Genomic DNA, 21,305 nt, shown 5'->3' with positions numbered 1-21,305 from the left:
TTTGGTGAAAGTCAAGTTAATATTGCTCATAGATGTCTAACATTTCTAAAATAAATTGTTAAATACATATGTATCATTTCTGAATCCGTTTTTAGTAATTTAACCATTTATTAAATGCAATGTGTAAACTGTGAATGTGTTTGTTGAGTTTGTTGGTGTCAGAGTCAGAGAGCGTGTCTCTCTACAGTGAGAGGTTTTTGTACGGCGGCTCAATGACTTTGTATCACTGTGGTACACGTTCGGTGGAGGAACCAGACTGGATGTTAACTGTAAGTACGATCGACTCCCTTAATAACTTACATTACACATGTATTATGTTTGAATGTCATAGCTGTAGAGCTTACTGTAATATTTCCTCTGATATTTAAAATCTTATATATTTGTAACAATTCTTGAAGTCTTCAGTGTCGATAGCTCGATGAAAATCCACTCTGATGAATAATGTTGTTGCACAAAACTTTTAACTTTAAGTTGATTCATTATCATAATTTCACTGTAACTACTCTGCATTACTTTTCATGAAGAAAATAATTTTAAAAGTTAAAGTTTTGATATTACGGCTAAAGAATGAATAGTAATTATTTATTGTTAGTTCAGTGTTTAATGTGGTTCTGACTTTTTCTCCCAGACTGATGATTTAAAGCTAATAAACATGTCGTAAGAGTTTGAAAGAGTATTTCAGCAGTTAACAATATTAGTTATGTGTCAGTAATGAAGCAGACTGTTCAGTGATGATTCCTGCTCACATGAAGAAAACACATGTCATCATGTATGAGGTGTTGGCTTGAAACTAGAAATACTTAAGATACTTAATACTATAAAAGCCTCACATTCTTCATTTTTATCGTGATATTTTGAAGTGTGAAACTCAGAAAGCTTCGTAAAAGAAGGTCAGTTTATATGTTGTATCTTCAGTACTGAAACCTGTCTGTTGTCATGGTTCAGCAGTGATGCCTGTCTGTTGTCATGGTTCATGAGCTCAGAGAGGGAAGTGAAACGTTTGAGATCAGTTTGATCCGATCTGAGGAAGACCAACAGAACTAGTAGCCTCATGAACTTCATGAATCTCTCTCTGCAGTGGGTCGAGTCGTCCCCACCCTGACGGTGCTGCCCCCCTCCAGTGAGGAGCTGCAGCAGGCCACGCTCATGTGCCTGGCCAACAAGGGCTTCCCCTCAGACTGGAGTCTGGCCTGGAAGGTGGACGGCAGCAGCAGCAGCAGCAGCAGCAGCTGGGAGGAGAGCAGGAGCCCCGGGGTGCTGGAGAAGGACGGCCACTACAGCTGGAGCAGCACCCTGAGGCTCCCTGCAGACCAGTGGAGGAAGGTGGGCTCTGTGACCTGTGAGGCCACCCAGGGCTCCCAGACTCCGCTCTCAGAGACACTGAGGAGAGACCAGTGTTCCCAGTCCTGACCTGACTCACTGGGACTCTGCTGCTGGTTTCACTCTGATACTGATCTCAGTCTGTAACTCTCTCTCTCTCTCTCTCTCTCTCTCTCTCTCTCTCTCTCTCTCTCTCTCTCTCTCTCTCTCTTTCTCTCTGTTCCTCATTAAATGTTTCAACATAATGGTTTCTTGCTTTTTGTATTATTGTTTGTTTTAATTGTTCAAAACAATAAAAATGTCATCAAATAGTAATGTCTTTGTGCTCTTTATTAATAGACCAGACATGACTTATTTCTGTGACATATATTTTATATCAGGAATACTAATCACAATAAAGGATGAAGCCTTAATAATTACAACAATATCCTTATTTTATATTCACTTCTTCATACTTTAAGGGGAACATGTTCTCCATGGTTGTTTCAGGTTTGTTTTGTTATGAATTAACTTTGGTAACGACACATCATTAAAAGCATTGTGATGGAAAACAACTACATCGTCTCACACCACTGGAGTCTGCTCTTGATTATGACGCATGTGTTGTAAGAATTTAACTTAATTGGTTTCATTTTTTTAAATATCTGAATACATTAAAGAAAATAGATTAGAAATAGAAAGCGGGATATCATCAGCGTCATATGAAAGAGAATTGATTCAACAAAATGTTTGAATGAAAGCGATGACAACACAGTCTGTGTGTGTGGAAATGATCCATGAGATCACAGGAGACTGGGTTGATCACTGGGTCAGATCACCAATATTTCATAACTTTAGGTGATGATTTTTAGAAGAACTAAAGGGATTATGTTCACGTCACATCTGATAATTGTCTCGATGCAGCCTAACAGTGTTTAGCTGGTTTTAAAGGATGAAAGGAAGCCATTGGAAGCGAAGCTGTGAGTTTGTCCTGCATGATCTCCTCTACATCTGTCCTGCTATGATCAGAGCTTGTTGTGTTTCCATCTCTAAAGGCTTAAAGGTGCCTTTGTGGCTCTGGCTCCAAAACTGTGGAAGTGTTAGACTAAAGATTTGAGGAAGTTGTGGTAGAAAGCAGCTAAAGACACATGTTAAGAGGGACCTTCCTTCTTTTGGTGCATTCTTACATTGTGTGTGTATTTGATGTGTTTTGCTTTTACATGTCATAATCTGCCATGCTCCATGTTCTTCCTTTGATTCATTCATGTCATCCATGTGTAGTATTCCACCTCTCCTACCGTTTCAGATCACTTCACTTCCTGCCTTTGTATTTTTTCCCGCCAGTTTTGATTATCGGCCCCGCCCTGATTAGTTTGACCCCTCGTTAGCCCTGCACCCACCAGACCTCCTGCTCACCTGTTCCCACTTCCCCATCAGTCATTCACTGTTCATACCAGCCCAGTTTCTTTGTTCCTTGTCTTTGTTGTATCATTCGTTTGGAGTTTTGCTGCCTGTTTCCCACCTGCTGTTTCTTTCCTTCCTTTTGGACTCCATAGCAGCAGCTGAATAGTAAAACAAACTGACGTCCTATATTTATTCTAAACCACTTTTCCTTTGATGGAAAATGTCACAAAGTTATTGAAAGAGTTGAAAAAACAACCACGGTGCAAATAAATTCCAACTGCACCTTCACTCTGCTACAGTGGATTCATATTTAGTTTTTAAACAACTTTATTTATGAAACATTAAAAATGTGTAGAGTGACAAATCTGAATGTTGTAGAATTCAACTCAGGATTCTTGTCCAAAATAGAATCCCTCCTCCTAAAGGGATGTTTCCTATTTATGCATAATGTGCAATTCAACAGTAACAGATGATGTTATTGAAGGCTGAATGGTGAATTTTGGTAAATGTTGCTGCCGTAGTGGAATTGTTGGATGTTATTATCTCTTTTCCTTTGGTAAATCATGACGGTCCAGTGTTTTCTATGCTCAGGGACATGAGAAAGGAAACATTGAAGCACAGTTCCTTAGTATTTAGAGATTTAGACCTGCTTTTATCATGGCTGCCACTTAGATAATTCAGGTTTATTTCACTTAATTAGGAACCTTCCTAAGCAACAGAGACTGTTAAACAGCAGACCATGCCTGTAAGCCATTTCAAACAAAGCATTGAATTGTTCCATCTTCCTCCTCATCTGTATCTGTGTTGGGTCCTGATCCTGCTACCTGTTCTCCAAATCCTAACATTATATTTTAATAAAAAGGTCAAATGTAGTCTGGGCTAAAACGGTGCTACATATGAAGCTTTTCTTGATTACTTTCTGACAAAAAAGATGCAAAGTGTTCATTATGAAATGCAAAGTCAAGTGGAGATAATTCATCTTCATGTTTAAAAAGTCTTTTGTTATGTCGATAAATATGCTGTTAAAGATAGAGGTGAAGAAGAGTCATCTTCTCAAGTGTGTGTGTGTGTGTGTGTGTGTGTGTGTGTGTGTGTGTGTGTGTGTGTGTGTGCGTGTGTGTGTGTGTGTGTGTGTGTGTGTGTGTCTTCAGTGAAGTGTATCAGTCTCTGCAGTAGCTTCCAGCTGCAGCAGTCAGTTCAGTTTCTGTTCATTCTGACTGAGGGAGGTTTTTGTACGACGGTTTTTCACTGTGTGAACACCCACTGACTGTTGATCTGATGTAAACTCTGACAGTAGTAAACTGCTGCATCTTCAGTCTGGACTCCACTGATGGTCAGAGTGAAGTCAGAGTTTGATCCACTGCCTGTAAAACGACCTGGAATCCCTTATTGTCGAGTAGTTGCTCCATAGATAAGCAGTTTAGGAGTTTCTCCATCTCTCTGTTGGTACCAGGCTAAATAGTTATTGCTATAAACATTCTGACTGGTCCTACATGTGATGGAGACGGAGCCTCCCACAGCAGAGCTCACTGCTCCAGGCTGAGTCACTGTGACCTGGCCTCTGGACTCTGAGGACACAGAGACAAACACATAAAGCAGCGTCACGGTTTAGTCGGCTTCATTTCAGAGGGACGGATGTTGATAGAGGAGAGGAGTTTGATTCTCTGGACTTTACCTGTGAAGCAGCAGCAGAGGAGAGTCCAGATGAGGACGCAGATCAAAGTCATGTTTGTGATGAGGAGGATTTCTGTGTCTTCTGCTGTGATGAAGGACAGCTGTCAGTCATCCAGTGTTCAACTCTCAGGACTATAAACTCTCCCAGAGCACTGGAGCATGGTGCTGCTGATGCAAAGTGGCTCTCTATGGAAATGCTCTGACTGACTCCAACAGGGACTTGGATTACTGTGATGATGCTGTTTATCAATGGATCAATCACTTCATCAGAGTATTGATCAGGAATGTGTCAGTGCTCATTTATAAGAGTCTTTGCTTTGAGTTTGATGGAAACATTTTCTTCTGGAATGTTTTGTAAAATCTCCCTAATTCACTACAACACACATCAACATCACTGTGGGACGGATTTAAACAACAATAGTGTTTTTAATTTATTATAGTATAAAATAAATATGAGTTTATGATTATTATTTACATTTGTCAGGATTTGTTGGAGAGTTTTTCTTCAGGAATATCTTGATCAATCATCAATTAATTTTGGTGAAAGTCAAGTTAATATTGCTCATAGATGTCTAACATTTCTAAAATAAATTGTTAAATACATATGTATCATTTCTGAACCAGTTTTTAGTAATTTAACCATTTATTAAATGCAATGTGTAAACTGTGAATGTGTTTGTTGAGTTTGTTGGTGTCAGAGTCAGAGAGCGTGTCTCTCTACAGTGAGAGGTTTTTGTACGGCGGCTCAATGACTTTGTATCACTGTGGTTGACTTTTGGTGGAGGAACCAGACTGGATGTTGGAAGTAAGTTTCTGCACAATAATACTAAACTAATTATTCTAAAGTAATGTTTTAAATGTAGTTTGTGGATGTTTGAGGCAGATGAATACATCTTGTTTTAATCGTACACTTTTAGGATTCATGTGTTTATTTCTGCTCCTTTATCATGGAGACTAACTCAGAGCAGCTTTACTAAACATGTGTTTACTCATTCCTCTCCTACTGGAACTTAAACAGCTGGAAATGTAAAAAAGATAAAACTTCTACAAATGTTTTTAAAGTTTTTTTATTTCGACCTTAATTAAAACTATTTTTAAATTAATTCAGAATCAGAATGATTCAGAATTAATTGAACCGAGTGAAGATGAAGATATTTGAAAATGTGCAAAACTTCTTCATTGTGTCAAATATTGTTTCAAAATTTGAAAGTTTTTGAACAGTTTTTATTGATGACTGACATCCACATGAAGAACGTTTGATTGTAGTCACTTCATTTTCTGTACTTGTAAATGTTTCCACTAAATATTTATAAGTAATGTTTAGTTAATGTTTCTGATGATAAAGATTTAATATTTGTCCACATATTGATGTTTTATCTCCAGTGTAGTTTGATATATTTCAGCTCATTCTGTATGATGACTCTCTCTGTGCTGATATGCATGAGAGGCTTCTTAAAGGGAAGTGAAACAATGTGTGAGTGAGTGACTGGTGGAGCAGAAAGAACATCTGACAGAAACTCCTTAAAGGAGGAAATCAACTCTCTCACAGTGAAGGTGTCCACGTGTCTGGTGTTTGATTGACAGCTGTGTGGTCCCTGTCCTCTAAGCTGATTGGTGTCTCCTAGGTGATGTCCCTCCCACCCTGACGGTGCTGCCCCCCTCCAGTGAGGAGCTGCAGCAGGGGAAGGCCACGCTCATGTGCCTGGCCAACAAGGGCTTCCCCTCAGACTGGAGTCTGGCCTGGAAGGTGGACGGCAGCAGCAGCAGCAGCAGCAGCAGCTGGGAGGAGAGCAGGAGCCCCGGGGTGCTGGAGAAGGACGGCCACTACAGCTGGAGCAGCACCCTGAGGCTCCCTGCAGACCAGTGGAGGAAGGTGGGCTCTGTGACCTGTGAGGCCACCCAGGGCTCCCAGACTCCGCTCTCAGAGACACTGAGGAGAGACCAGTGTTCCCAGTCCTGACCTGACTCACTGGGACTCTGCTGCTGGTTTCACTCTGATACTGATCTCAGTCTGCACTCTGTAACTCTGTTCATCTCTTTCTTTCTTTCACTCACTGTCTCAGTACATTTCATTTCATTGATACAGTTTTGATGCTAATTTTGATTATTTCAACACAATAAATAACTTTTCATCAAATTCATTGTTATCATGTATGTTATTTTAAAATAAAGTCTTAAAAGTCTTAAAAGTTCCAACAAATCTAGAAACAGTTAACTCAACTGAGTCTTGAGATTTTATAATTCCTTGGAAATGTGTAAAGAAATAATATAATATTAGTATAATGTTGTTTGATAGTTTTCATATTTAGAAAAATAAAGTGAGATAATCACTATTTAAGTTATTGTTACCCAGACATGATAGAAGTAAATTCAACCTTTATTCCAGATTCCTTAAAGCGTTTGTGACATCAGAATCTGCTTCATTACACTATTTGCTAATTCATGTTTTTCATAACTAAGCTGATTATTTAAATATTTCAAGGAAAATCCGGTGTACTGTATGTATACGCCCAAACCACCAGACACAGGAACAGCTTCTTACCGCTGGCCGTCACACTCATGAACAATTAATCAGTCATACTGCACTATCACCTTAACTCCATTGACACTATTGTTATATTGTTGTATACGGTTATGTTCATATATAAATATATATACTGTTTGGATTCATATTTATATTTATTTTTTACATAGTCGTTAAATGTTTATATTTAATTATAAATTCTATGTATGTACGTGGAGGTCAACGAAAAACCGGGGTCAAATTGTACGCGTACATGGCCAATAAAGCTGATTATGATTCTGGTGTATCACAAATAAAGTGTGTTATTGGTAGAAACACGGTTTTAGAAGTGTCCAGAAAGTACAATGAATCAGAATGAACTACAACGTCTGAGAAGTTTAAGTTAAATCACAATAATGAAGTAGGATATCTTCAGCATTATATCACAATAGTATCTGTAGGAGCCATTAGTTAGGTCTGGGTATTATAAATGTATATTGGGAGCCTACCTCAGGTTGACCACAGGTGGCAGTGTGGGTTAGTGTGGCAGGTAATTAATAAATGGGGCACAGGTGCAACAGACAGGTGATGATGCATGGGTGACGGGGAGATTGCACGGTTTTTACCGCAAGCCAGACACACCAGAGGGAGACCAGGAAGCTAAGTATGACATTGCATATTTGAGATACGACAAACTTATTGTCCATCCCAAAACCAGGGAAAGTTATCAGTTATTGCCCTGTCAGAAACATGGCTTACTGAGGACTCAAGAGAAATCTTTAAAATACCAAAATACAATTCAGTTCACTATGTAAGAGAGAATAGATCTGGAGGTGGAGTATCTCTGTTTATTCACGGTGACTATGAATTCAAAATTAGGGATGATCTCACGCTGAAGTCAGAGAGGGATGAGGTGGAATCTGTTTTTTTAGAGCTCTCTGGTGTCTCTGGTGTAAAGAATGTTATTATTGGTGCTATTTATCGCCCACCTGACTCTGATATCAAAGTTTTCAATGACAGTCTGGGCTGTTCTCTTGACCTGATAAACAATGAGGATAAACTTTGTTACCTTTTAGGAGATTTCAATATAAACCTTTTAAAAAATCGACTACATACTTCTACTGGGGATTTTCTCAATATTCTTTACTCTAGTTACTTTTTCCCTCTTATTCATAAAGCAACAAGAGTTACAGAAAATTCAGTGACTTTGATTGATAACATCTTAACCAATTCTTTGAGTGAAGGAACCAAATCTGGAGTCTTGTATTCCGACTTGTCAGATCATTTTCCCATTTTCCAGTACTCTTTAATCAAGACTAAGAGAGCTAAACATACTAAGAAAATTATGCAGAAAAGAATTATGAGCAAATCAAATATTTCAAAATTTAAAGATATTCTTACCAGTATTTCATTGGATGATCTATATGTGGAAAATAACGCTGATTTGGCATATCAGAAGTTTATGAAAGTTATTAACCTTAGTTTCAATGATTGTTTTCCAATTTGTAGTTCCACCAAGAAAAGCAGTCAAGTTAGTAAGAACCGGTTCACAACACATTTACTGAAGTTGCTGAGGAAAAAAAATAAACTCTACAGAAAATATGTTTCAAATCCCACGCCTCTTACTCATGGGGCTTATAAATCCTGTAGAAATAATTATACCCATATCATTAGATCTACAAAAAAGAAATATTACAGTGAAACATTTATGAAGTGCTCAAAAGATATAAAAAACACATGGAAAGTAATAAATCAACTGCTGCAAAGATAAAAGACGACCCCAGAGCTTCCTTCAGTCTTTTTGGATGGTGACAATTCTCTTGACGAGCCATTTGATATCGCTCAAAAATGTAATGAATTCTTTGTAAATATTGGTCATGAATTAGCTAACAATATTCCGGCTTGTCATGGGAATCCACTGGATTTTATTCCAACAAATGTCCCTATTATCTCTAATTTTATGCCCCCAAATATTCAAGAAATAAGTGATATAATTGATGATATCAAAACATCTTCGGCTGGCCATGACAACATTTCTGCATTTCTTGTCAAACAGGTGAAACAGTCAATATTGCAGCCACTTGTTCACATTTTCACCTTGTCTTTGAAAACAGGTGTTGTGCCAGAGGATTTAAAAATTGCCAAAGTTATTCCTTTGTTTAAAGCAGAAAACCCACTTTGTTTTAACAACTATAGACCCAGATCTATATTGCCTTGTTTTTCAAAAATACTAGAAACAATTGTACACAAAAAGATTGTTTCATGTACAGTCTAATTCAATTCTTTACAAACACCAGTATGGTTTCTGTAAAAATCACTCAACTTATATGGCTTTACTTTACCTTGTTGATAAAGTTATCTCTGCACATAACAATAAGGAATTTACTTGCAGTATTTTTATAGACCTTTCCAAAGCCTTCGATACAGTAAACCATAATATTTTATTGGAAAAGCTGCATAAATATGGTTTCCATGACATTGCATACAAATGGCTAAAAAATTATGTCTCCAACAGAAGACAGTTTGTTTGTGTTAAAGGTTGTTATTCAAACACAGCCAGACTAATATGTGGGGTTCCACAGGGGTCCATTCTTTGACCATTATTATTCCTTATTTATATTAATGATTTGTCTAATGTGTCAAAAAGCCTTTTCCGATAATGTTTGCAGATGACACAACCCTAGTTCTCTCTCATTCAAATTTCAATTCTCTGATTATGAAAGCTAATGCTGGTTTAACTGCCTATGCTACATGGTTCAGATTAAATAAACTATCTTTGAATATCAAAAAAATGAACAAAAAAATGTCCCTCGATAAAATGTTTTAAAAGATGCCTAAAAGAAAATCGAATTGCTGTTTTGTAACAGTTTTTTTTATGTATTAGTGTTCATGTCTTTCTTGTTTTAGCTGTTATATTACACATGCTCACACACACTCGACACAATTACATTATTTGTTTTCTTTTCTTTCTTTGTTTGTTTTGTTGTAGTGTAATGTCTTATGCATATTAAATTTTATCTTTGTAATTTTGTAAAATTTTAATATTATATAGGTGGAGGCTTCAAATAAGCCCAGTTGGCTTTCTGTCTCTTCCTGCACTGTGATATTCATTTATCTCTGTTGTGTTTGATTATTTTAAATTTTGTTGTTTGAATTGTGCAAAATAAATAACTCTAACTCTAACTCTAAGTGATATCAAGTTCTATTGTCAATTGTGAACTCTAATTAAATGGGAACCTCACCCAAAGATACGCAAAGCCTGGTATCTTTATGTCGAAGCGAGTACGAAAACACAATCTTCTCCCGCACCCAGCCGAGTGGCTAGTTACAGGAATCAGTCACTACAGTATCAGTATCAGCAGTGTGATCAAAATATAACTTAGCTTAAGTGTTTCACTATGAACACAAGATCATTCAAACACACAATGTGTTTAGGTTTGTTGGAAACTTAACTGTTTGACTTGAATATTTATCACATTTAAAATTAAATTTGAATTACTTGAAAAATAATCCTTAAAAAAAATGAAAGTAAATATTGTATTTCAGAGGCAAGTATCTAGTGTTCATGTTACCTTTATTAACTTATCTACTCTTCAGCTCATTGTTGATCAGACTTTAAATATATTGATTAACACCCGTATTAAAAAAAAAATACTATTATTACTTACTATAGTATAAAAAGTATTTCCTGACATTATTCTGTTATATCGTCTTCATTGTCAGTGAATCATAAAGTGTCGGTACTTCAATGCAGCTGTTGAGTGAGATCAGTTTCTCTTTAGCTGAGGAGGTTTTTGTACGACGGTGTATCACTGTGTGAACGGGAAGCTGCTACCCTGCTGACAATAATAATCTCCTGCATCTTCAGTCTGAACTCTACTGATGGTCAAAGTGAAGTCAGTTACAGATCCACTTCCACTGAAACGATTTGAAACTCCAGTATGACGGGATTGAGCATTATAAATTAGGAGTTTAGGAGATTCTCCAGATTTCTGAAGGTACCAGTGAAGGTAGATACGAGCAGTTGAACTGGCTTTACATGTGATGGAGACAGTCTGTCCTGGAACAACAGACTGAGGTCCAGCAGACTGAGTCAGGATGATTTCTCCTGATGAATCTGGAAAACATGAAAAAGAGCAGAAGGGTTATTGAGACAAATCCAGTTTGGAGAAAGATGATCAACATCCAAACAGAAGAGTCTCATTTCTTTAACATGGAGAACAGATGGAAGAAGGTCAATGCTGCTTGTTTCACTGTTTCTCCATCACAGCAGAACATCATGGTGGTGAACCAAAGTGTTCAGAAGAGAGTCTCACCCTGAACAAGGAGCCCCAGGGTGGTCAGCAGTAGAGTCAGTGACATCATCATCGTGCTGCCGGCGTGTCAGTGTCTCTGAAAGGCCTGGACAGCCACTGATCAACACTGGCCTCTTAACGGCTGGGAGCAGAGAGGCAGGACACATATGCAAACACACAGAGTCAGTGAAGTGTAGCTGTCCTCAACACTCCATCATGTTTCCTCCTCTCTGCTGAGAGCTTTGATCTACACATTTACATATCTACATGTGGAGGACATTGAATGGTCTGGTAGTAAACTGATCCAGTGACTTGAGGACAGTTTTGTTCCGTCTTTCCAGTTTGGTAATATGATCTCTTTGGTCAGTGATGACTGATATCAATATTAATGTGGGTTTGAATTGTTTATGATATGATAGAATTCAATATCAAACATGAATATAGTTTACTCTATCGATGGAGATCGATCTCTAACACTAAAACACCTTCAGCCCACCGTCTATTCCAGTTGGACAGATTTGTTTCACTCACGTTCATGTAGATGTGAGTTCTCTGAAGATCTTCATGCTGCACTTTAACAACTTCTCGTCCACGTTGACTGAAAAGTTGAGGTTGAAAGTTGAAGCTTTACAATTAAAACTATTTCAGCACAAAGTCCATTCAGTAGTTTTCCTGTTGGGAATTTAAAAATCTACATTTCAATGACAACTGGACGACTCCGTCTGCTGAGGATGTGACTGAAGGCTCAACAACAGTTAGTGGATGGACGTTGAGAGAGATTGATTTGATGTTTTCAAGGTGAAGAATGAATATTAATCTCAATGTATTTGTTGGGTTTTTGAGTTTCATGTCAGAGTAATTGTGTCTTTGCATACGTTTCATATACAGATATAGGAAGAAAATATGAATGTTTTCAGGTTGGCTTTTCTTGGTTCTTTGGTAAATCAGATGTGACTATAACAGGATATGAATGGATGATGAAAAGCTGTGGTGGAAAGAGTAATTTGATGAACACCAAGATTATTTTATGTCATTTAACTTCTTGTGATAAATGTTCGTGTGTGTGTGTGTGTGTGTGTGTGTGTGTGTGTGTGTGTGTGTGTGTGTGTGTGTGTGTGTGTGTGTGTGTGTGTGTGTGTGTGTGTGTGTGTGTGTGTGTGTGTGTGTGTGTGTGTGTGTGTGTGTGTGTGTGTGTGTGTGTGTTCAGTGAAGTGTATCAGTCTCTGCAGTAGCTTCCAGCTGCAGCAGTCAGTTCAGTTTCTGTTCATTCTGACTGAGGGAGGTTTTTGTACGACGCTTTTTCACTGTGTGAACACACTCTGACTGCTGATCTGATGTAAACTCTGACAGTAGTAAACTGCTGCATCTTCAGTCTGGACTCCACTGATGGTCAGAGTGAAGTCAGAGTTTGATCCACTGCCTGTAAAACGACCTGAAATCCCTGATTGTCGAGTGCTAGCATAGTAAATGAGCAGTTTAGGAGCTTCTCCATCTCTATGTTGGTACCAGGCTAAAACGTGATATGAGCTATACACATAAACCTTCTGACTGGTCCTACATGTGATGGAGACGGAGCCTCCCACAGCAGAGCTCACTGCTCCAGGCTGAGTCACTGTGACCTGGCCTCTGGACTCTGAGGACACAGAGACAAACACATAAAGCAGCGTCACGGTTTAGTCGGCTTCATTTCAGAGGGACGGATGTTGATAGAGGAGAGGAGTTTGATTCTCTGGACTTTACCTGTGAAGCAGCAGCAGAGGAGAGTCCAGATGAGGACGCAGATCAAAGTCATGTTTGTGATGAGGAGGATTTCTGTGTCTTCTGCTGTGATGAAGGACAGCTGTCAGTCATCCAGTGTTCAACTCTCAGGACTATAAACTCTCCCAGAGCACTGGAGCATGGTGCTGCTGATGCAAAGTGGCTCTCTATGGAAATGCTCTGACTGACTCCAACAGGGACTTGGATTACTGTGATGATGCTGTTTATCAATGGATCAATCACTTCATCAGAGTATTGATCAGGAATGTGTCAGTGCTCATTTATAAGAGTCTTTGCTTTGAGTTTGATGGAAACATTTTCTTCTGGAATGTTTTGTAAAATCTCCCTAATTCACTACAACACACATCAACATCACTGTGGGACGGATTTAAACAACAATAGTGTTTTTAATTTATTATAGTATAAAATAAACATGAGTTTATGATTATTATTTACATTTGTCAGGATTTGTTGGAGAGTTTTTCTTCAGGAATATCTTGATCAATCATCAATTGATTTTGGTGAAAGTCAAGTTAATATTGCTCATAGATGTCTAACATTTCTAAAATAAATTGTTAAATACATATGTATCATTTCTGAATCCGTTTTTAGTAATTCAACCATTTATTAAATGCAATGTGTAAACTGTGAATGTGTTTGTTGAGTTTGTTTGTGTCAGAGTCAGAGAGCGTGTCTCTCTACAGTGAGAGGTTTTTGTACGGCGGCTCAATGACTTTGTATCACTGTGGTGGACTTTTGGTGGAGGAACCAGACTGGATGTTGGAAGTAAGTTTCTGCACAATAATACTAAACTAATTATTCTAAAGTAATGTTTTAAATGTAGTTTTTGGATGTTTGAGGCAGATGAATACATCTTGTTTTAATCGTACACTTTTAGGATTCATGTGTTTATTTCTGCTCCTTTATCATGGAGACTAACTCAGAGCAGCTTTACTAAACATGTATTTACTCATTCCTCTCCTACTGGAACTTAAACAGCTGGAAATGTAAAACAGATAAAACTTCTATAAATGTTTAAAAAGTTTTGGTTTATTTCAACCTCAATTAAAACTGTTTTAAAACTAATATAGAATCAGAATGATTCAAACTGAATTGATCTAATTGAAGATAAAGATATTTGAAAATGTGCAAAACTTCTTCATTGTGTAAAATATTGTTTCCAAATGTTTAAATCTTTGAACAGTTTTTATTGATGACTGACATCCACATGAAGAACGTTTCAGAAATGTTTCCACTGAATATTTATAAGTAATGTTTAGTTAAGGTTTCTGATGATTAAGCTTTAATATTTGTCCACATATTGATGTTTTATCTCCAGTGTAGTTTGATATATTTCAGCTCATTCTGTATGATGACTCTCTCTGTGCTGATATGCATGAGAGGCTTCTTAAAGGGAAGTGAAACAATGTGTGAGTGAGTGACTGGTGGAGCAGAAAGAACATCTGACAGAAACTCCTTAAAGGAGGAAATCAACTCTCTCACAGTGAAGGTGTCCACGTGTCTGGTGTTTGATTGACAGCTGTGTGGTCCCTGTCCTCTAAGCTGATTGGTGTCTCCTAGGTGATGTCCCTCCCACCCTGACGGTGCTGCCCCCCTCCAGTGAGGAGCTGCAGCAGGGGAAGGCCACGCTCATGTGCCTGGCCAACAAGGGCTTCCCCTCAGACTGGAGTCTGGCCTGGAAGGTGGACGGCAGCAGCAGCAGCAGCAGCAGCAGCTGGGAGGAGAGCAGGAGCCCCGGGGTGCTGGAGAAGGACGGCCACTACAGCTGGAGCAGCACCCTGAGGCTCCCTGCAGACCAGTGGAGGAAGGTGGGCTCTGTGACCTGTGAGGCCACCCAGGGCTCCCAGACTCCGCTCTCAGAGACACTGAGGAGAGACCAGTGTTCCCAGTCCTGACCTGACTCACTGGGACTCTGCTGCTGGTTTCACTCTGATACTGATCTCAGTCTGCACTCTGTAACTCTTTATGTCTGTTCATCTCTTTCTTTCACTCACTCACTGTCTCAGTACATGTTGCATTGATAAAGTTGTGTTGCTGTAATTTAGGTTGATTTAAAATAATAAAGAACTTTTCATCAAATTAATTGTTTTAATGTATATTTTTATGAAAAAAACAGATGATGCTGTTTCAATAGTTCAATAAAATCTAGAAAGATTGAGTTTTAAAATTCAAAAACTTTCTGCCAATTTCTTAAGACGGCAAATTCAAGTTAATATAATGTCATGTTCAATGTTGTTTTATATGATGAACACAGTTTTTTTTTTGCTTATTTTCATTATTTTACCACAATAAAGAACATTTCATCAAATTACTTGTTTTCATGCATGTTATTGAAAAAGAAACAGATATTATTGTTTTTATAGTTCCATTAATTCTGGAAACATTCAACACAACTGAGTCTAATGTTTTAAATGGTTTGGACATTTCTTCAGAAATAATGTAATAATACTATAATGTTGTGTTTAATATTGTTTGTATATTTAAAAAAAACTAATTTGATGATCAATACTTTGAGGTTACTGTGACCCTATCATTGAATTTGAATTATGAAGTATGATGTCATCAGCATATTATATCATCATCGTATCAGTATCAGCAGTGTAACATAAATATAACATAAGATGTGTTTTACTATGAACACGACATCATTAAAACAAACTCAATGTGTTTATTTTTGTTGGAAAAGTTAAATGTTTGACTTGAACAGAAAATCTAAAAAATTTAAAAATGTATTTGAATTACTTGAAAAATAATCTTTAGAACACACGGAAATAAATATTGTATTTCAGAGCCAAAGATCTAGTGTTCATGTTACCTTTATTAACTTATCTAGTGTTCCACTCATCTTTGATGAGACTTTCATTGTATTAATTAATACTCTATTTCAACAAGATTACCATTAAAACATACTACAGTATAAATAGTATTTCCTGATATTATTCTGTTATAATATCTTCATTGTTGGTCAAACGTAAAGTGTCTGTATTTCTGTGCAGCTGTTGAGTGAGATCAGTTCCTCTTCAGCTGAGGAGGTTTTTGTACGACGGTGTATCACTGTGTGAACGGCCAGCTGTTACCCTGCTGACAATAATAATCTCCTGCATCTTCAGTCTGAACTCCTCTGATGGTCAAAGTGAAGTCAGTTACAGATCCACTTCCACTGAAACGATTTGAAATCCCAGACTGAAGATTTGTAGCATAATAAATCAAAAGTTTGGGAGATTCTCCAGATTTCTGAAGTTACCAGTGAAGGTAGATACTAGCAGTTGAACTGGCTTTACATGTGATGGAGACAGTCTGTCCTGGAACAACAGACTGAGGTCCAGCAGACTGAGTCAGGATGATTTCTCCTGATGAATCTGGAAAACATGAAAAAGAGCAGAAGGGTTATTGAGACAAATCCAGTTTGGAGAAAGATGATCAACATCCAAACAGAAGAGTCTCATTTCTTTAACATGGAGAACAGATGGAAGAAGGTCAATGCTGCTTGTTTCACTGTTTCTCCATCACAGCAGAACATCATGGTGGTGAACCAAAGTGTTCAGAAGAGAGTCTCACCCTGAACAAGGAGCCCCAGGGTGGTCAGCAGTAGAGTCAGTGACATCATCATCGTGCTGCCGGCGTGTCAGTGTCTCTGAAAGGCCTGGACAGCCACTGATCAACACTGGCCTCTTAACGGCTGGGAGCAGAGAGGCAGGACACATATGCAAACACACAGAGTCAGTGAAGTGTAGCTGTCCTCAACACTCCATCATGTTTCCTCCTCTCTGCTGAGAGCTTTGATCTACACATTTACATATCTACATGTGGAGGACATTGAATGGTCTGGTAGTAAACTGATCCAGTGACTTGAGGACAGTTTTGTTCCGTTTTTCCAGTTTGGTAATATGATCTCTTTGGTCAGTGATGACTGATATCAATATTAATGTGGGTTTGACATGTTGATGTGTTTGTAATGTGGAGATTTCACCAAGTAAAGCTGTGATGAGGCTTTAAGGAAGGCTGAGGTTGAGGAGCTCAGATAGTTTGTTTGAGAAACTCAACCAGAAGTTTTGGACGTGTGGACAGAACCAGAAAACATGGAAGTCATCTTCAGGTCTAGACGGTGGACCGAAGGCTCCTCTCTGCTTTAAGTTTTTAAATGGTTCATCCTCAGCGAGAGACGTTCTATTAAAGCCGTATGTGATTGGTTCGTATTTTCAATGATTTTATATTCAACAATCTGATTGGTTCAGAAAGTGGAGCTGTCCCGTGAACTTCCTGATCAAACTTCAAATATAAACTTGTTAAATTATATGATGAACCAGATCTGCCAACACATTTCATTGGACTTTATGATATAATTTAATATCAAACATGAATATAGTTTACTCTATCGATGGAGATCGATCTCCAACACTAAAACACCTTCAGCCCACCGTCTATTCCAGTTGGACAGATTTGTTTCACTCACGTTCATGTAGATGTGAGTTCTCTGAAGATCTTCATGCTGCACTTTAACAACTTCTCGTCCACGTTGACTGAAAAGTTGAGGTTGAAAGTTGAAGCTTTACAATTAAAACTATTTCAGCACAAAGTCCATTCAGTAGTTTTCCTGTTGGGAATTTAAAAATCTACATTTCAATGACAACTGGACGACTCCGTCTGCTGAGGATGTGACTGAAGGCTCAACAACAGTTAGTGGATGGACGTTGAGAAGAGATTGATTTGATGTTTTCAAGGTGAAGCATGAATATTAATCTCAATATATTTGTTGGGTTTTTGAGTTTCATGTCAGAGTAATTGTGTCTTTGCATACGTTTTATTTACATGCAGATATAGGAAGAAAATATGAATGTTTTCATTCGTGGCTTTTCTTGATTCTTTGGTAAATCAGATGAGAACATGTGATTATAACAGGATATGAATAGATGATAAAAAGCTGTGGTGGAAAGAGTAATTTGATGAACAACAAGATTATTTTATGCCATTGAACTTCTTGTGATTAATGTTCATTAATGGTTACAGCAACAATAGTGAAATACTGAATCCTCTTGATGAAAATGTACATCATGTGTGTGTGTGTGTGTGTGTGTGTGTGTGTGTGTGTGTGTGTGTGTGTGTGTGTGTGTGTCTTCAGTGAAGTGTATCAGTCTCTGCAGTAGCTTCCAGCTGCAGCAGTCAGTTCAGTTTCTGTTCATTCTGACTGAGGGAGGTTTTTGTACGACGCTTTTTCACTGTGTGAACACCCTCTGACTGCTGATCTGATGATAACTCTGACAGTAGTAAACTGCTGCATCTTCAGTCTGGACTCCACTGATGGTCAGAGTGAAGTCAGAGTTTGATCCACTGCCTGTAAAACGACCTGAAATCCCTGATTGTCGAGTAGTTGCTCTATAGATAAGCAGTTTAGGAGTTTCTCCATCTCTCTGTTGGTACCAGGCTAAAAAGTCTGAGTTATAAACCTTCTGACTGGTCCTACATGTGATGGAGACGGAGCCTCCCACAGCAGAGCTCACTGCTCCAGGCTGAGTCACTGTGACCTGGCCTCTGGACTCTGAGGACACAGAGACAAACACATAAAGCAGCGTCACGGTTTAGTCGGCTTCATTTCAGAGGGACGGATGTTGATAGAGGAGAGGAGTTTGATTCTCTGGACTTTACCTGTGAAGCAGCAGCAGAGGAGAGTCCAGATGAGGACGCAGATCAAAGTCATGTTTGTGATGAGGAGGATTTCTGTGTCTTCTGCTGTGATGAAGGACAGCTGTCAGTCATCCAGTGTTCAACTCTCAGGACTATAAACTCTCCCAGAGCACTGGAGCATGGTGCTGCTGATGCAAAGTGGCTCTCTATGGAAATGCTCTGACTGACTCCAACAGGGACTTGGATTACTGTGATGATGCTGTTTATCAATGGATCAATCACTTCATCAGAGTATTGATCAGGAATGTGTCAGTGCTCATTTATAAGAGTCTTTGCTTTGAGTTTGATGGAAACATTTTCTTCTGGAATGTTTAGTAAAATCTCCCTAATTCACTACAACACACATCAACATCACTGTGGGACGGATTTAAACACAAATAGTGTTTTTAATTTATTATAGTATAAAATAAACATGAGTTTATGATAATTATTTACAATTCAAAGGAATAATTGTCTTTCTCTGGCAATATCTTGATCATTCATCAATTAGTTTTACTTAAAGACCGATTAATATTACTCATAGATGTTTAAAATGAAACAAATCCATTGTTAAATACATATGTATCGTTTGTGAATTCATTTTAAAGTAATTTAACCATTTATAACATAAACTGTGTAAACTGTGAACGTGTTTGTTGAGTTTGTTGGTGTCAGAGTCAGAGAGCGTGTCTCTCTACAGTGAGAGGTTTTTGTACGGCGGCTCAATGACTTTGTATCACTGTGGTGGACTTTTGGTGGAGGAACCAGACTGGATGTTAACTGTAAGTACGATCGACTCCCTTAATAACTTACATTACACATGTATTATGTTTGAATGTCATAGCTGTAGAGCTTACTGTAATATTTCCTCTGATATTTAAAATCTTATATATTTGTAACAATTCTTGAAGTCTTCAGTGTCGATAGCTCGATGAAAATCCACTCCGATGAATAATGTTGTTGCACAAAACTTTTAACTTTAAGTTGATTCATTATCATAATTTCACTGTAACTACTCTGCATTACTTTTCATGAAGAAAATAATTTTAAAAGTTAAAGTTTTGATATTACGGCTAAAGAATGAATAGTAATTATTTATTGTTAGTTCAGTGTTTAATGTGGTTCTGACTTTTTCTCCCAGACTGATGATTTAAAGCTAATAAACATGTCGTATGAGTTTGAAAGAGTATTTCAGCAGTTAACAATATTAGTTATGTGTCAGTAATGAAGCAGACTGTTCAGTGATGATTCCTGCTCACATGAAGAGAACAAACACATGTCATCATGTATGAGGTGTTGGCTTGAAACTAGAAATACTTAAGATACTTAATACTATAAAAGCCTCACAATCTTCATTTTTATCGTGATATTTTGAAGTGTGAAACTCAGAAAGTTTTGTAAAATAAGGTCAGTTCATATGTTTTATCTTCAGTACTGAAACCTGTCTGTTGTCATGGTTCAGCAGTGATGCCTGTCTGTTGTCATGGTTCATGAGCTCAGAGAGGGAAGTGAAACGTTTGAGATCAGTTTGATCCGATCTGAGGAAGACCAACAGAACTAGTAGCCTCATGAACTTCATGAATCTCTCTCTGCAGTGGGTCGAGTCGTCCCCACCCTGACGGTGCTGCCCCCCTCCAGTGAGGAGCTGCAGCAGGGGAAGGCCACGCTCATGTGCCTGGCCAACAAGGGCTTCCCCTCAGACTGGAGTCTGGCCTGGAAGGTGGACGGCAGCAGCAGCAGCAGCAGCAGCAGCTGGGAGGAGAGCAGGAGCCCCGGGGTGCTGGAGAAGGACGGCCACTACAGCTGGAGCAGCACCCTGAGGCTCCCTGCAGACCAGTGGAGGAAGGTGGGCTCTGTGACCTGTGAGGCCACCCAGGGCTCCCAGACTCCGCTCTCAGAGACACTGAGGAGAGACCAGTGTTCCCAGTCCTGACCTGACTCACTGGGACTCTGCTGCTGGTTTCACTCTGATACTGATCTCAGTCTGCACTCTGTAACTCTTTATGTCTGTTCATCTCTTTCTTTCACTCACTCACTGTCTCAGTTCATGTTGCATTGATAAAGTTGTGTTGCTGTAATTTAGGTTGATTTAAATAATAAAGAACTTTTCATCAAATTAATTGTTTTAATGTATATTTTTCTGAAAAAAACAGATGATGCTGTTTCAATAGTTCAATAAAATATAGGTGATGTCCATCCCACCCTGACGGTGCTGCCCCCCAAAACCAATAAAGATTATAATAATACATCCAATCAGCTGTGTCCATATATTACACAGATAACTGCTGCTGTCTTCATTGGAATCTGGAGATTCGAAGCATTTTACAACGTCTTATATTTTGTGACACAAAGTATCAAAACACAGTCGGAAGTAAAACAATTCTCATCTGCAGTGTCTGTACAGTGCTGCTCTCCTGTGGAAATGTTATGGTACTACACTAGATAGATAGAAAGATGGACGGATGGACAGACAGACAGACAGATAGATAGATGGACAGATAGATAGTAAAAAAAACATTCCTCGTATCTTTTGCTTGCAAATAACTTTATGTTTTCATGTCATTTACATTTATTTACATGAATCAATATATAAAACATTTTTCCTCTCATCTTCTCCCTCTCTCTCCCTCTCCCTCCCTCTCTCTCCCTCTCCCTCTTGTTGCAGGATATCTCTGTGGGTGAAGTTACTG

The 21,305-nt window shown here is 38.4% G+C and overlaps 4 gene segments (V, D, J or C); all 4 read left to right on the top strand.

Annotated features, from left to right (window-relative positions):
• The first annotated feature begins 113 nt into the window (after positions 1 to 113).
• LOC142944377 (Ig kappa-b4 chain C region-like) lies at positions 114 to 1,631 on the top strand. The segment is given in 2 exon segments: positions 114 to 269; positions 1,079 to 1,631. A coding segment is annotated over 1 exon segment (264 nt).
• A 4,089-nt stretch (positions 1,632 to 5,720) lies between these two features.
• On the top strand, positions 5,721 to 6,514 carry LOC142944371 (Ig kappa-b4 chain C region-like). The segment is given in 1 exon segment: positions 5,721 to 6,514. A coding segment is annotated over 1 exon segment (264 nt).
• Positions 6,515 to 14,246: 7,732 nt separating this feature from the next.
• LOC142944370 (Ig kappa-b4 chain C region-like) lies at positions 14,247 to 15,262 on the top strand. The segment is given in 1 exon segment: positions 14,247 to 15,262. A coding segment is annotated over 1 exon segment (264 nt).
• A 4,948-nt stretch (positions 15,263 to 20,210) lies between these two features.
• On the top strand, positions 20,211 to 20,731 carry LOC142944369 (Ig kappa-b4 chain C region-like). The segment is given in 1 exon segment: positions 20,211 to 20,731. A coding segment is annotated over 1 exon segment (264 nt).
• The last annotated feature ends 574 nt before the right edge of the window (positions 20,732 to 21,305 follow it).

The sequence above is a fragment of the Anarhichas minor genome, unplaced genomic scaffold (assembly GCF_050575085.1).
Source record: "Anarhichas minor isolate MPS153535 unplaced genomic scaffold, ASM5057508v1 ptg000216l, whole genome shotgun sequence".
NCBI classification, from domain to species: domain Eukaryota; kingdom Metazoa; phylum Chordata; class Actinopteri; order Perciformes; family Anarhichadidae; genus Anarhichas; species Anarhichas minor.
Note: the sequence above shows the minus strand (reverse complement) of the source record. Positions and strands in the feature narration are given on the sequence as shown.